Below are 17,300 nucleotides of genomic sequence, written 5' to 3' on the forward strand. Positions count from 1 at the left end.
TCCTCGTCTGGTGCACTTTACTCTCTTGTGCTGTGTGCAAAGGGTCAGCACCCTTATTTTGCATAATTGTCATTCAAGCAGGTGAGCATTCTTTGTGCTATCTATGCAGCCAGCTTTCTTCTGTAGACCAGAACTTGTGTGCAGAACACCACAAAAGTGCTCCAGCCCCAACTAGTAACCGTAGCTGATGTTCCTTCAAAGGCAAACCATACCCCATTTAAAGTAAAATGTTAAATGAAAATATACCTGGGACCAGCTGCCTTTCATGTATTCACACAGATTTTAGTAACTGACTTCTGCTATCAAATGGTTCCTGGGTGTAGGTTTTGGAAAAGAAAGGGAACATATGAGTCACTGAATACAGGTGAAAGCATGAGCTCTCCTCCTCTTTCACCCCATCAACATAAAGCACAGAATGGGGATGGGGTGAGGACACCAAGACCAACCATGATCTTCTTCACCAATTCCTCAGGCCAACCCTCCAAAATACCATCCTGAATGCCAGCCAACTGCCTCTCATAAATCAACATAATTGGGATATAGTCCAGCAACCCTGCACACACCTATGCACGTGGAGGCATCCACATCCTATGCTCCAGGAAGCTAACTGTCTATATGATTTACTAAACAGCTCCTTTGCCCCTTTCCTGTTTGTTCATCCTTGTTTTCCTTAGACTTTAATCATAAAGATGAGATCATTAGGCTACATTTAACTTAGCTCCTGATTTCTGCTTTTCTAAATGTACATAATACCTTGCCTAACGTGTTGATTCCTTTCCTGGATAAGCAGGAATAAGAATGAAGAATTAAGTAAAGAATGACTGACTCTCTACCCCTAGACTCCCCTAGGAAAATTTGCAGGTGGACCCTGTGGGTGCAGGCAAACCACAGAGCCAAGAGAACATCCAACTAAAGGTGGACCACATGAGCAGGACAGCATCCCAAGGAAGATCCGTAGAAGTCAGCAGTCCTGCACGCAATGGAAAAATGACCTCCTGCCTTAATGGTTAACTGAGATTGTTTCCCATTTTTTTCTTTAAAAATTGTCCTGGCTGAGCAAAATCTTGGGAGTTGGTCTCTGGATGCAAGTGCACCTTCTCCCCAGATTGCCAGCTTTTCTGGATAAAGCATCTTTCTTCTCTACCAAAGCTTGCCCCTCGATTTCTTGGTTGTTGAGTGGCCAGCAGCCCAACCTGAGTTCAGTTACACTAAGTATCTTCACCTGTAAATTTAAGTTCTGGAAATGGGAACGTGCTCACTGAATCCCAAACACATCAAGAAATGTTGTTGTGATTAGAGTCTTAGCCAAATAATGGCCAAAAAAAAGAAAGTTGTCTACTGAATGGAGAATACATATTGACAATGTGGTTGTGAACATATATAAGTAATAAGCTATTTTTTTCAAAACTAATAAAACTTTGTGTTTCTATGGTTTTATTTTTAATATCTTTATTGGAGTATAATTGCTTTACAATGTTGTGTTAGTTTCTGCTGTATAACAAAGTGAATCATCTATATGTATACATATATCCCCATATCTCCTCCCTCTTGCATCTCCCTCCCACCCTCCCTATCCCACCCCTCTAGGTGGTCACAAAGCAACGAGTTGATCTCCCTGTGCTATGCGGCTGCTTCCCACTAGCTATCTGTTTTACATTTGGTAGTATATATATGTCCATGCCACTCTCTCACTTCATCCCAGCTTACCGTTTCCCATCCCCGTGTCCTCAAATCCATTCTCTACATCTCTGTTTTTATTCTTGTCCTGCCCCTAGGTTCATCAGAACCATTTTCTTTTTTTAGATTCCATATATATGTATTAGCATACGGTATTTGTTTTTCTCTTTCTGACTTACTTCATTCTGTATGACAGTCTCTAGGTCCACCCACCTCACTACGAATAACTCAACTTCATTTCTTTTTATGGCTGAGTAATATTCCATTGTATATATGTGCCACATCTTCTTTATCCATTCATCTGTCGATGGACACTTAGGATGCTTCCATGTCCTGGCTATTTTAAATAGTGCTGCAATGAACATTGTGGTACATGACCCTTTTTTTTTTTTTTTTTTACTTTAGCATGAAATGTATTTTCAGTATTTTTCACAGAATTGTGTCCTTACTTTTAATAAATGCAAAACTGAAACAAACTTTAACAAATATGGTATGATACCACTTATATGTGGAATCTAAAAAAATGATACAAATGAACTTATCTACAAAACAGAAATAGACTCACAGACATAGAAAACAAATTTACAGTTACCAAAAGGGAAAGGAGGTGAGGATAAATTAGAAGTTTGGGATTAACATAGACACATTACTATATATAAAATAAACAAAAGTACCTACTATATAGCACAGGGAACTATATTCAATATTTTGTAATAACCTATAATGGAAAAAAATCTGAAAAAAATGTATAACTGAATCAATTTGCTGTATACCTGAAACATTATAAATCAATTATACCTCAATAAAAAAACTAAAACAAGCTTTAGCATTTTGTTTTAATTATCAATGTAAATATTTTTTCAGCTTTATACTTATTAACCTCTTAATTTCAATATATATATGTTACATATCTATATACATCTATGTGTGTCTATTTACAACTTTAACCATTAGGTAATTCTTTGTAACTTTGGTCTGATTAGTTGATGTGGTCCTAATCACAAGACAATGTGATAAGAGCAGAAGGTAGGGCTAAGTCCTTACAAAATAACATTTGATGCTCGAACCACACGGGTTTGAATTCTGAGGGTCCACTTATACTTGGATTTTTTTCAGTAGTAAATACTACAGTACAGTACGATCTGAGGTTGGTTGAATCTGAGATTTGCAACTGCAGGTATGTAGGGTCAGCTATAAGTAATATGCGGATTTTTGACTGTGTGGTGGGTGGGTACCCCTAAAAACTGTGTTGTTCAAGGGTGAACTGCAGTCTGATTCTTGTTCATTTCTGCTAATAATGAGTCCAAAAATGCTTGATTTTGATCAGAAATTTGAAAATGATGACAACTGGAATTTCCAAGCATATCTGAAACCACATAAAAATTACCACTGACAAAGAAAATAGGCTTGTATTAAATAGTGTTAATTTTGAAGACATTTCAAACTTCCATGAAGGATAATCTTACAAGTGAAGTGTTCAATGTAGAAACCAGTACAAATTTTGGTTAGCTTGTTCAGAAACAAAATGTTCTAAGAATGTTCTGAATATTACTTTCATTATTAAAGTGAAGATAATTTTTATAGTCGTTTGAGGTGCTGTAATATGTCTATTGATACTCCCAGCTGTTTTACCAAACTGGCTGTCTGTTCTAAAATCCAAGTGAGGCTTGGGTTTTCAGAATGTGCACACTCCTCTGTTCTACAACATTCTAAAGACGAACAATCTACCCCACTAAGATTCTTGCTACAGTTTTTGTTAAACTCAGCATTATTTTCATAGAATCTTTCATCTTTAGCTTCATCAATCTTTTCCTCAGCTGGAGCTATATGACAAAGGTCCATATCCTGAATGGAGTCCAATAAATCTACAACATGGGGCTGTGGAGTGATTGATTTCAGATGTATGAGCACATAGTCTTCACACTGGCCCATTGCATCCAGAAGATTATTTATTTTACTGATCAAAGCCAAACTATTATCATGAAGGTGACACCAGGAGAGCAAAGCACTCAATGTTCCTCTGCGTTGTCCATAGTTTATAACGACTTCTGCACCTTCCTTATAACCTTGATTGAAACCTTGTTGAAGAGTAACTGCTTTGCCAGCATCTATTCCATCTCTATAGCCTTCTTTGACTCGTCTCTGCATGTGGCTCTGCCATTCCCGCTGCACCAGGACCGACTCGACAGCTACCTCATCAAACACGTACCCCTCCTCTCCAGGACCTTAGACCAAAGGCACATGACACTTTTTAAATTATGGTTTTCTCACGGTATATGACCAGTAGTGGGATTGCTGTGTCATATGGTAGTACTATTTTTAGTTTTTTAAGGAACCTCCATAATGTTCTCCATAGTGGCTGGATCAATTTACTTTCCCACCAACAGTGAAAGAAGGTTCCCTTTTCTCCACACCCTCTCCAGCATTTATTGTTTGTAGATTTTTTGATCATGGTCATTCTGTCCGGTGTGAGGTGATACCTCATTGTACTTTTTTTTTTTTTTTTTTTGTGGAACACGGGCCTCCCACTGCTGCGGCCCCTCCCATTGCGGAGCACAGGCTCCAGACGTGCAGGGTCAGTGGCCATGGCTCATGGGCCCGGCCGCTCTGTGGCATGTGGGATCCTCCCGGACCAGGGCATGAACCCATGTCCCCTGCATCAGCAGGCAGACCCCCAACCACTGTGTCACCAGGGAAGCCCTCTCATTGTACATTAGATTTGCATTTCTCTAATGATTAGTGATGTTGGACATCCTTTCATGTGTTTGTTGGAAATCTGTATATCTTCTTTGGAGAAATGTCTATTTAGGTCTTCTGCCCATTTTTGGATTGGGTTGTTTGTTTTTGTGATATTGAGCTGCTTGTAAATTCTGGAAATTAATCCTTTGTCAGTTGCTTCCTTTGCAAATATTTTCTCCTATTCTGAGAGTTGTCTTTTCATCTTGTTTATGGTTTCCTTTGCTGTGCAAAAGCTTTTAAGTTTCATTAGGTCTCATTTGTTTATTTTTGTTTTTATTTCCATTTCTCTAGGAGGTGAGTCAAAAAGGATCTTGCTGTGATTGATGTCACAGAGTGTTCTGACTATGTTTTCCTCTAAGAGTTTTATGGTGTCTGGCCTTACATTTAGATCTTTAATCCATTTTCAGTTTATTTCTGTGCATGGTGTCAGGGAGTGTTCTAATCTCATTCTTTTACATGTAGCTGTCCAGTTTTCCCAGCACCACTTATTGAAGAGGCTGTCTTTTCTCCATTCTATATTCTTGCCTCCTTTATCAAAGATAAGGTGACCATATGTGCATGGGTTTATCTCCTGGCTTTCTATCCTGTTCCATTGATCTGTATTTCTGTTTTTGTGCCAGTACCATACTGTCTTGATTACTGTAGCTTTGTAGTATAGTCTGAAGTCAGGGAGCCTGATTCCTCCAGCTCCATTTTCCTTTCTCAAGATTGCTTTGGCTATTTGGGGTCTTTTGTGTTTCCATACAAATTGTGAAATTTTTTGTTCTAGTTCTGTGGAAAATGCCAGTGGTAGTTTGATAAGGATTGCATTGAGTCTGTAGATTACTTCTGGTAGTATAGTCATTTTCACAATGTTGATTCTTCCAGGCCAAGAACATGGTATATCTCTCCATCTGTTTGTATCATCTTTAACTTCTTTCATCAGTGTCTTATAGTTCTCTGCATACAGGTCTTTTGTCTCCTTAGGTAGGTTTATTCCTAAGTATTTTATTATTTTTGTTGCAATGGTAAATGGGAATGTTTCCTTAATTTCTCTTTCAGATTTTTCATCATTAGTGTATAGGAATGCAAGAGATTTGTGTGCATTAATTTTATAACCTTCTACTTTACCAAATTCATTGATGATCTCTAGCAGTTTTCTGGTAGTAGCTTTAGGATTCTCTATGTATAGTATCATGTCATCTGTAAACAGTGACAGTTTTACTTCTTCTTTTCTGATTTGGATTCCTTTTATTTCTTTTTTGTCTCTGATTGCTGTGGCTAAAATTTCCAAAACTATGTTGAATCATAGTGGTGAGAGTGGGCACCCTCGTCTTCTTCCTGATCTTAGTGGAAATGGTTTCAGTTTTTCACCACTGAGAACAATGTTGGCTGTGGATTTGACATATATGGCCTTTATTATGTTGAGGTAGGTTCCCTCTATGCCTACTTTCTGGAGAGTTTTCTGTCAAAAATGGGTGATGAATTTTGTCAGAAGCTTTTTCTGCATCTATTGAGATTAACATATGGTTTTATCCTTCAATTTGTTAATATGGTGTATCACATTGATTGATTTGTGTATATTGAAGAATCCTTGCATTCCTCGGTTAAACCCCACTTGATCATGGTGTATGATCCTTTTAATGTGCTGTTGGATTCTGTTTGCTAGTACTTTGTTGAGGATTTTTGCATCTATGTTCATCAGAGATATTGGCCTGTAGTTGTCTTTTTTGTGACATCTTTGTCTGGTTTTGGTATCAGGGTGATGGTGGCCTCGTAGAATGAGTTTGGGAGTGTTCCTCCCTCTGCTATATTTTGGAAGAGTTTGAGAAAAATAGATGATGGCTCCTCTCTAAATGTTTGAGAGAAATTGCTATGAAGCCATCTGGTCCTGAGCTTTTGTTTGTTGGAAGATTTTTAATCCCAGTTTCAATTCTAGTGCTTGTGATTGGTCTGTTTATATTTTCTATTTCTTCCTGGTTCAGTCTCAGAACGTTGTGCTTTTCTTACAATTTGTCCATTTCTTCCAGGTTGTCCATTTTATTGGCATAGAGTTGCTTGTAGTAATCTCTCATGATCCTTTGTATTTCTGCAGCGTCAGTTGTTACTTCTCCTTTTTCATTTCTAATTCTATTGATTTGAGTCTTCTCCCTTTTTTTTCTTGATGAGTCTGGCTAATGGTTTATTAATTTTGTTTATCTTCTCAAGGAACCAGCTTTCAGTTTATTGATCTTTGCTATTGTTTCCTCCATTTCTTTTTCATTTATTTCTGATCTGATCTTTATGATTTCTTTCCTTCTGCTAACTTTGGGGGTTTTTTGTTTTTCTTTCTCTAATTGTTTTAGGTGTAAGGCTAGGTTGTTTATTTGAGGTTTTTCTTGTTTCTTGAGGTAAGATTGTATTGCTATAAACTTCCATCTTAGAACTGCTTTTGCTGCATCCCATAGGTTTTGGGTCGTTGTGTTTTCATTGTCATTTGTTTCTAGGTATCTTTTTGATTGCCTCTTTAATTTCTTCAGTGATATCTTGGTTATTAAGTAGTGTATTGTTTAGCTTCCATGTGTTTGTATTTCTTTCAGATTTTTTCCTGTAATTGATACCTAGTCTCATAACATTGTTGTTGGAAAAGGTACTTGATACGATTTCAATTTTCTTAAATTTACCAAGGCTTGATTTGTGATCCAATATACGGTCTATCCTAGAGAATGTTCCATGAGCACTTGAGAAGAAAGTGTATTCTGCCACTTTTGGGTGGAATGTTCTATAAATATCAATTAGATCTATCTGGTCCATTGTGTCATTTAAAGCTTGTGTTCTCTTATTTATTTTCATTTTGGATGATCTGTCCATTGGTAAAATTGGGGTGTTAAAGTCCCCTACTATGATTGTGTCACTGTTGATTTCTCCTTTTATGGTGGTTAGCATTTGCCATATGTATTGAGGTGCTCCTATGTTGGACACATAAATATTTACAATTGTTATATCTTCTTCTTGGATCGATCCCTTGATGATTATGTAGTGTCCTGCTTTGTCTCTTGTAATAGTCTTTATTTTAAAGTCTATTTTGTCTGATATGAGAATTGCTACTCCAGCTTTCTTTTGATTTCCATTTGCATGGAGCATCTTTTTCCATCCCCTCACTTTCAGTCTTTATGTGTCCCTAGGTCTGAAGTGGGTCTCTTGTAGACAGCATATGTATGGGTTTTGTTTTTGTATCCATTCAGCCAGTCTACGTCTTTTGGTTGGAGCATTTAATACATTTACTTTTAAGGTAATTATCTATATGTATGTTTCTATTACCATTTTATTAATTGTTTTGGTTTTGTTTTTATATGTCTTTTCCTCCTCTTATGTTTCTTGCCTAGAGAAGTTCCTTAGCATTTGTTGTTAAGCTGGTTTGGTGGTGCTGAATTCTCTTAACTTTTGCTTATCTGTAAAGGTTTTAATTTGTTCATTGACTCTGAATGAGATCCTTGTTGGGTAGAGAAATCTTGGTTGTAGGTTTTTCACTTTTATTACTTTAAATATGTCCTGCCACTCCCTCTGGCTTGCAGAGCTTCTGCTGAATGATCAGCTGTTAACTTTATGGAGATTCCCTTGTATGTTGTTTGTTACTTTTCCCTTCTGCTTTTAATATTTTTTTCTTTTGTAGTATTTGTATTAAATACAAATATTTGTATTTAATTTTTGATAGTTTGATTAATATGTGTCTCGGCTTGTTTTTCTTTGGGTTCATCCTTTATGGTACTCTCTGTGCTTCCTGGACTTTATTATTTCCTTTCCCATGTTAGGGAATTTTTCAACTATAATCTCTTCAAATATTTTCTCAGAACCTTTCTTTTCCTCTTTGTCTTCTGGGACCCCTACAATTCAAATGTTGGTGGCTTTAATGAAGGGGAGAGGCAGCACGTCCAAAAGAGGGCCTCAGGAGTGTGGAGTTCCAGATTTTGGGGGTAGGGCACTGAATGAGGGTGTGTGGGTAGGGTTTAGGCCCAGTGCATTGGAAGAGGTCTCTGAGTGTAGAGCTCAGGCCCTGGGTGGGGGTGTAGGGGTGGGGCTTGTGTTCTGTACCCCAGGAAGGAGGCTTCGAGGGCAGAGGATTAGGCCCACGAGCCCAACAGGATCCCAACTCCCTAAGTGGACAGGGAAAACACTGGCCACATTCCTTTCCATTCCTTCATGCCCCTCCCACACTGTCTCCCCCAGGGTCTCCCTTGTCACCACTGGACCCCTAAATATGGGTGGGTTCCACTGTGTGTGGGAACTCCTCCCCTCCCCCAGCCACCCCTCAGGGATGCCAGTCCTGGAGGTTCAGCATTTACTTTTGCTCCCCCTTCCCTCCCTCCCACTCCCTCAGGACCTGAGAGGCTGGAGGGGGCCTCAGTGGGCAGAAGATCAGGCCCAGGATCTCAGCAGGTTCCTGGGACCCCAGTGGGCAGGAGAAACCTGGCCTCACTCCGTTTTGATCTTCTGTCCTCCCAATGGTCCTCTAATTTCCCCCTTCGGGCATGGGATACCTTCCCCTCCTCCAGCCGCCGCTCAGGGATGCCAGTCCCCTTCCCGACTCCACTTCTTCCCCTCCACTCTCCCCACACCCCATCTCCTACCCAGTCACTGGGGGTTCCTCCCAACCCCTTAGGTGTCCGTGGTCCCCCACCAGTGCCTGGTAGGTACCCTAGTTGTGAGAAGATGTGAATTGCACATCCTCCTAGTACTCCATCTTGACCGACCTTTGTTTTTATTATTACCAAAAAAAGCCATCAGGAAAGTTATTTTTGTCTAGTGTGAAATTTTTAAAAATATACTTTTCTAATGTTGTGTTTTTTTGTTATTAGTTGTGTGCCACTTTATTCCACAAGATTTTTTTTCAAGTACAGAAATAAGAATGAAGGAATAACTAGGAAAGAAAAGGTAGAGTGAAGTCAAGAGTGAGTCTTATACAAAAAGAAAGGGTGCTGTTAGGTCCTACTTAATAAGGGATCTCAAAATTTAAGTTTGATATCTCCAAAAGCAGTACTACACAAATGATATGAGAAAACATTATGGAGCTGTAATTTGGACTTTTGAGACTGGTCATAGGATGGGAAGGCAAGAGGCAGATGGTTAAACTTCCAATTGGATCTCAGAACAAGAGGCAATGGTATGTCTCGGAGGAGATTCAGCCAAACCATTTTTCTCAAAACCTTTGTTGACAAGTATGGCCTTGAGGGATGGCAAGTGGTACAAGAGAAGAACAATATGTGGAAAAGATGTCTACATTGAAGGAGAATAATTGACATAGATCATCAAAAACACAACTTATCTGAATGTCCACAAACAAGGTATGAGTATGAAGCTCCACCTCTGGAAATGAGAGGAAAGCTGGTCATTAATCATTAATGGTGCATGTGAAGTTCATCTCTTCCAATCTCACCTAACCTGCCTCTCTTTGGCATTATTCACAATTTACTGTTTTGAAGAATTATTGGATCCTTTTCTTTACCATGCATCAAAATAAAATAGGTGGAAGTTTGGGGGAAATGAACATAGAGAAAGGTTTTTCATAAAGTACACCCTTTTCCTGCAGGAAGAAAGATTTCAGGGTGGATCAGTAGGAACCAATTAGAGAAGTTGAATTCTTGGGAAGCAACAGCAAAGAAAAGTAAACCACCAACATTTTTCTTGGCTCAAGTGCAGATGGCTTTTGTTGATTGCTTATTTTCTTTCTTGCTTATTTATGTTCCACTTTATTTCACAAAGGACTTGAGATAGCTTTCAGAAAACACACAGAAAGATAAAGAGTTGAAAAAGTAATGGCAAAGGGAAAATATAGGTGTGTAAATCAAAGCTAAGAGGATAGATTAATACAGAGAAATATACATTATTCAGTGCTACCCACCACTAGAGTCAATAAAAAGATTTTAGGCTTCCTTCCAATCAAAGTCAGGCAGAGAGAGTTATGAAACCCATTTAACATTGTATCCTTAGTGTTTAAAGTATATACTTTAAAAAAAAGTTTTTAGAAGTTTTTCTGGTAGATGACTTTTGCAAGAAGGGGCACTAGACTGTAACCCCTTCTCAATAAACCACACTAACTGATTCTTTCATGGACCACAAAGACAATCATAAAGTTGCTGTGTCTTTCTGATTTTAAAAATAATTTTTAAAATAATTTTATAGTGTGTATATGTATCCATACCAATGTATAGTAATGTTGAGGAAGGTCTTATATGCCATTTAAATTATGTAAATTTTATAATGCTATGTCTTGCTGCATTTACTCATTGTTTCTGAGGTCTATATCCATGTTGACTTGGTTGACTACAGATGGTACCTGATTTAAGATGATTTGATTTACAGTCTTCTGACCTTGGGATGGTGCGAAAGCAATACGTATTCAGTAGAAATCATATTTTGAATTTTGAATTGTACTCTTTTCCCAGGCTAGTGATCTACTATACCATACTCAGTATCCTCTCATGTGGCATCAAGCCCCAGCTCCAAGTCAGCCATGCACATGACCATTCTGTTTTCCATGTTCAGTACAGCATTCAATCAATTACATGAGATAGTCAACACTTTATTATAAAATAGGCTTTGTGTTAGCCCAACTGTAGGCTAATGTAAGAGTTATGAGAATGTTTTAGGTAAGCTAGGCTAAGCTATGATGTTCAGTAGGTTAGGTGTATTAAATGTATTTCAATGTATGATATTTTCAACTTATAATAGGTTTATCAGGATGTAGTTTAATACAGGATCTGTATTTAACTGTTATATAGTAATCCATCATATGAAAATATTACCATTTATTTGTTTAGAAATTTTTCATTCAAATTGTGCCATTATACATATTGCTGAAATAAATATCTTTGTACATATTTTCTTGTGTAAATTTAAAAGTTATTTTGAAACATGAACTTAAAAATTTAATTGCTGATTTGGACTGTATGCACAAGAGAAAAGATATTGCCAAGTTGCTTTCCAAAATGTAGTTATATCAATTTATACTCCCAACAGTGTATGATATCTACTGTTTCCTTGAATCTTTACTAACTAGAATCTCTCCTCTCTCCCCCACCCACACATACTCACTCTAATCTGAGAGGTATAATATGGCATGTCATTACAGTTTTAACTTGAATTTCCTTAAGATTGGAAATTATTTTATTTGAATTTCCTTTTCTGTAAATGGTCCATATGTGTAGTTTATTTGATTTTTTCTGTTGGGTTCTAGGCATTTTTAAAATTATCTTTGGTTGGGTTTTATATATACCTTAAAAAATCTGTTGAAATTTTGTTTTGGAATTACATTAAAATTATATATTTATCTGAGAGAAAACAGACATCCTGACAAAACCATCCTCTTTTCATCCATGAACCTTGCATATTGCTTTGTTAGTTCAGGTTTTCTTTTATGCCCTTTAAATATTTTGTTATTTTCCCAGTGATGGTCTTCCACATTTTCTCTAAATTTATTCTTAGATACTTATAGCTTTTGTGAGAATAGTAAAAGGTGTCTTTTTCCCTATTACATTTTTGTTGGTTGTTGCTGATGTATAAAACAGTATTAATTTTTATGTCAATTTCCAGCAATATTTTCATCTTATTCAGGGGTTAGAGGTTCACCCTGGTTTACTAGAGACACATTTATATCATCCATAAACAATGATGATTTGTTTTTTCCATTTTGATACTTATCCCTCTCATATATTTTTCCTTGTCTTAGTAGCATTGACTAAGACCATGATTACTGTGGAAGACAAATGGTGACAACACCCACAACACACAAAAAAAAACAATGAAATTTACATCATACTTCTAAACAGCAACACTGGTAGCAAAAATACAAAGAGGTACTGTTTTAAAATTTTGAAAGAAAAACTTTTTGAATCCAGAATTTTATGTCTAGTTAAATTTTCCTTCAAAAGTAACAGTGGAATTTTCTCAGGCACACAAGATCTTAGAAGTTTTGTCACACACACACACACACACACACACACACAAAACCCAATAGTGAAAATATTCTTGGAGGAAGTATTCAACAAGAAGTGGAAAAGCTTGAGGAGAATTAAGACACATCCAAAATAACACTGTAAGAAATGAAGAAATTAGAGGTGAAAATTAAAATAAAATAGTGGTGAAGAGGGGTCACTGAGGTCTGGCTGCCTGGTCCAAACACTGGACAACAGCTATGAGATGTGTGACTCCAGGAAAGTTACAGAATAGCTTCATGCCTCAGTTTTCTCCTCTGCACAAAAAAAGTTACTGTGAGTTTATCAAGCCAACACCCTCAAAGTCATTCTGAACTTTTCTATATTTCTCACACCTGAGTCCGTCTTCTAGAAAACCCTGTCTCTAGTCTCAAACTCTATCCAAAAGCTATCCACTTCTACTTTTTATCTCTCCTGCTTCATCTCTCACCTGAATTATTATAGAGCCTCCCAACTGGTCTCTCTGCTTCTCCACTTGGTCCCCAACTACCTACCCATAGTACACTTGCAACAAAGTGTCCTGGGTGATCATTTTAAAAGATAAATCATAACACTTCAATCCTCTGCTCAAATTCCTACAAAGTAGAGATTTAAGTGTTTACAATGACCAAGAAAGAGAGAGAGAGAGAAAGAAAGAAAGAAAGGAAGAAAGGAAGGAGGAAAAGGAGTGAAAGAAGGAAGGGAGAGGAGGAAAGGAAAGAAGGAGGGAAAAAATCAACTGCAGGCAGTAGTAGACAGGTTTTTTTTGTTTGTTTTTTGGGGTTTTTTTTTTTTGTTTGCTTTGTTTTTTTGCTGTATGCAGGCCTCTCACTGCTGTGGCCTCTCCCGTTGCGGAGCACAAGCTCCAGACGCGCAGGCTCAGTGGCCATGGCTCACGGGCCCAGCTGCTCCGCGACACGTGGGATCCTCCCGGACTGGGGCACAAACCCATGTCCCCTGCATTGGCAGGCGGACTCTCAACCACTGTGCTACCAGGGAAGCCCTAGACAGTTTTAATAATTGCTATCTCATAGATAATTTTTTCCTGTATAACCTAATTCATTCATCTTCCCCCAGATTATTCTGAAACAAATCTCAGACATTATATGTCACATCCTTTTAGTAGAAGTCATTCTAAAATTATTTTATTAAGTATCTCTAAAAGATAAGAATTCTTTTTTAACTAAATTATCACACCAAAAATGTAGGTATATATATATATACCTATATAACTATATATACATATATGTATGTATATATATATATATATCTGTGTGTTTGTATATATGTGTGTGTATATATATATATACATATATATATGTATATATATACATATATATGTATATATATACGTATATATATAGTTGGTTAGTTTGAATCAGGATCCAAACAAGATCGCATATTACAATTGGTCAATATGTTGCCCAAATCTTTTTAAAATTATAGCCACTCCCCATCCTTTTTTGTTTTCCTTGTAATTATTTGTTGAAGATACTGGTTGCTTGTACTGTGGAGTTCCCCACCATCTGGATTTTTATTATTGTGTCTTCATGGTATTATTTAGCTTGTTCTCTTGTGCTCTGTATCTCCTATAAATTGGTAATTAGATTTTCAGCATGATCATATTTAAGTTCAATATTTTCTGTAAGAATATTATAGGAGGTTTGTGGCACATACTGTTGGTTATCTCATGTTTGTGATTTTTATCAGCCATTGATACCTCTTAATATTGATATTAGCCATTGACAATTATTGCCCAAATCCATGATTTCATTTCAAAGTGAAAAATGGTGATATTCTAATTTTGTCATTTCTTTTTCTATTAGTAGTAGGAATATTTGTCTATTAAAAAAGAAAACCCTTGTCAACTCTTTGATAGCCCTGAGATACAGTTCATAAAGGAAAGTCAGGATAAATGCTTATTTACTAGTAGTTTTCAAAATAATCAGTTGGTTCCCTAGCATCTTCCAAAGTACGATCAATAGGTTGTTTTGGCTTTGTTTAATTGTCATTGCAAACTCATGGGTTTAAACATAATTAATATCTCAATTCATTGCCATAACATTCTTATTAATACTCAAACTGTCTTACATTCAGCCAGTGGGAACCTCTCTAAGTGGTTCCTAAGTCCTCTTAACAGCTTTTTAGAAGAAAATGGTATTTAGAGACCACAGTCTATGCCCTAGGAGCATTCATTGCTAGTAGGCTGATCACTGTTTCTAGATCTTCTCGGTGGACAGAGTAGGACAATTTAAATCTCCCATTAGTTCATCTTCTCATTCAAAATCAAGACTACAGAGGTTTTACCAACTGTACTTACATAAGTCCTCATTTGTTTTATCCCATAGCATATACACAACCTAAGAATACCAAACCACCACCAAACAATACCAAACCACCACCAAAAATTGTTCACCAAACACCAGTTTTGTTTGGTTTTGTAGTCCTTTTGTGCTTAGAGTATATTTCACTAGAAACGTACAAGTCAAATAAACTACTATGCTTTAAAGTCACTTGCAATAGTTTCTGTGTGGTTATGCTGCCTACTCAATTCACATTTAAGCTCATTTGTTTCCTTTTATTTTCAATTTCAAGTGTTAATTGTGCTGAATAATTATGTAAAATATTCACATGGTTCCAAAGTCAAATGCACAAGACAAGATATGTTCAGAAAAGTGCAGCTTCTGTTCCCTCTTTCTCCAAACTGGGAATCAATGTTTTTATCTTTTTAATATACTTTGCACTTTTTGAAAATTATAAGCAAATACATACATTTTCAAACTCCTCTTTCTTAGATAAACCTACCAAATTCTTTAAAATACTTAATTCCTTCCTTAAAAATTTGTGTTAGAAAGTAGAAAAAAAAAGTGAAAGCTGCCTTCATCATTTTGGGAGAAGAATGTAATATTGATTCCAAACTAAGGGTCATGCCAGAGGAGAAATGTGTAGGGACATTCCACTTATAAAATTCACTACTTCACTAGATTGAAGGAGAAAATTTAAAAGACTATCTCAATGTTTTTATGCAGAAAAAAATTTTCATAAAATTTGAAAGCTGTTTATGGTTTATGAAAAGAATATCTCTTATCCACCTAGAAATGTCTAGTTAACTTACAACAAACATTATGTTTAACAAAGAGACTTTAGCTGTATTCTAGTTACTGTCAGAAACAATACCAGGATGCCTAGAAATATTAATAGAACCAACTGATAAATCATTAGATCTAATAAGAGAGCTTAGAAAGGTGACCAGATGTAGGATCAAATAGAAGAAATCAATAGCAGTTCTTTATATACCACTCTTAAATGCAGGATATTCAACCCCTATAATTTCCTAGGATTGCTGTAACAAAGTGCCACAAACTGGGTGAGTGAAAACAACAGAAATTTATTCTTTCGCAGTTCTGGAGGCCAGAAGTCTGAAATCAAGGTGACGGCAGGACCATGCTCCCTCTGAAACCTGTAGGAGAGGATCCTTCCTTGCCTCTTCCTAGCTTCTGGTGGTTTTCTGGCTATCTTTGGCATTCCTTGGCTTGAAGCTGCATAACGCCAATCTCTGCCTTCATTATCACGTGGTGTTCTCCCTGTGTGTCTCTCTTCATATGGCCATCTTCTTATAAGGACAGCAGTCCTATTGAATTAGGGGTTCACCCTACTCCAGTATGACCTCATCTCAGCTAATTACATCTACAATGACCCTATTTCTAAATAAGGCCACATTCTGAGGTCCTGGGGGGTTGGGACTTCAACATATGAATTTTTGAGGGGGGAAGACACCATTCAACCCATTACAATGCTCACCTGCAGCAGAATATAGCAAGTGCCCTAAGAGTGGGCCAGGCAAAAGGCTATGGGTAAGAGACAAGAGTGATTCCTTGTACCCCAGCACATTATGAAAGGCGGAGAGAGCACTTCAAATTGACTTTGTAGGGACTTCCCTGGTAGCACAATGGTTAAGAATCTACCTGCCAATGCAGGGGACATGGGTTCAAGCCCTGGTCTGGGAAGATCCCACATGCCACGGAGCAGCTAAGCCCATGCGTCACAACTATTGAGCCTGTGATCTAGAGCCCACGAGCCACAACTACTGAGCCCACGTGCTGTAACTACTGAAGCCCACATGCCTAGAACCCATGCTCCACAACAAGAGAAGCCACTGCAATGAGAAGCCCGTACACCACAACAAAGAGTAGTCCCCGCTCGCTGCAACTAGAGAAAGCCCAGGCAGAGCAACTAAGACCCAACACAGACAAAAATAAAATAAATAAATTTTTAAAACAAATTGACTTTGTAAATTTGGTGATGGCAGAAAGTATATTCCAGGTGGAGAAAAATCATCGAATTCTTGACATCAGAAATAGTGGAAGAAAGTGTGTGAGTTAATACAAATATAGATTGAATGAAGAGAAATTGAAAAAATTAAATTCAGAAAAATGGCTGAGGAGGGTCTTGAAGGCATTGGTACTTGAGCAATTAGGAAATCGGACTCTTCCTCGTTTTGGCAGGAAAATGCCTTTTGCAGGAAAGAGCTCTCTGCAGGAGGCCCCTTTTGTCTTGTCATGAACCTTAAACCAGGCACCTCCATGCTCCACTCATCTCTGGCCCTAGCACACCTTTCAAATCTTTTGATCACACAATACCTTGACTAACCTGTTAGTTCTTTCCATAGATCAGAGAAGTAGAAATGAAGAATGAGGAATTAACAGATGACCAGATCTCTTCCCTACCTCCCGCTTCAGTCATCTTGTGAAAAAACAGTGTGAACAAAATAGCATCAAGAGAAAGATTGCAAGAAGTCAACAAACCAGCACACAAGCCTGCACACAGTGGGGAATGACAACTCTGACCCCTTATCTCAATGACTAACTGAGATCATTTCTCTTTTTCCTTTTAAAAACTTTCATGGCTGAGCAGAATCTTTGGAGGTGGTTTCTGGGGGACACTGAGTCCACCATC

At 37.5% G+C, this 17,300-nt stretch overlaps 1 protein-coding gene across 1 annotated transcript; it reads right to left on the minus strand.

Annotated features, from left to right (window-relative positions):
• Window positions 1-3,255: 3,255 nt before the first annotated feature.
• Window positions 3,256-17,087, minus strand: LOC132494688 (protein YAE1 homolog). The gene is made up of 2 exons (XM_060105921.1): window positions 17,072-17,087; window positions 3,256-3,902 (listed from the first exon to the last, which is right to left on the minus strand). Exons 1-2 carry the CDS (start codon window positions 17,085-17,087, stop codon window positions 3,256-3,258), a joined length of 663 nt encoding a protein of 220 aa, XP_059961904.1.
• Window positions 17,088-17,300: the final 213 nt, after the last annotated feature.

Source organism: Mesoplodon densirostris, chromosome 8, assembly GCF_025265405.1.
Source record: "Mesoplodon densirostris isolate mMesDen1 chromosome 8, mMesDen1 primary haplotype, whole genome shotgun sequence".
In the NCBI taxonomy this organism is placed as follows: domain Eukaryota; kingdom Metazoa; phylum Chordata; class Mammalia; order Artiodactyla; family Ziphiidae; genus Mesoplodon; species Mesoplodon densirostris.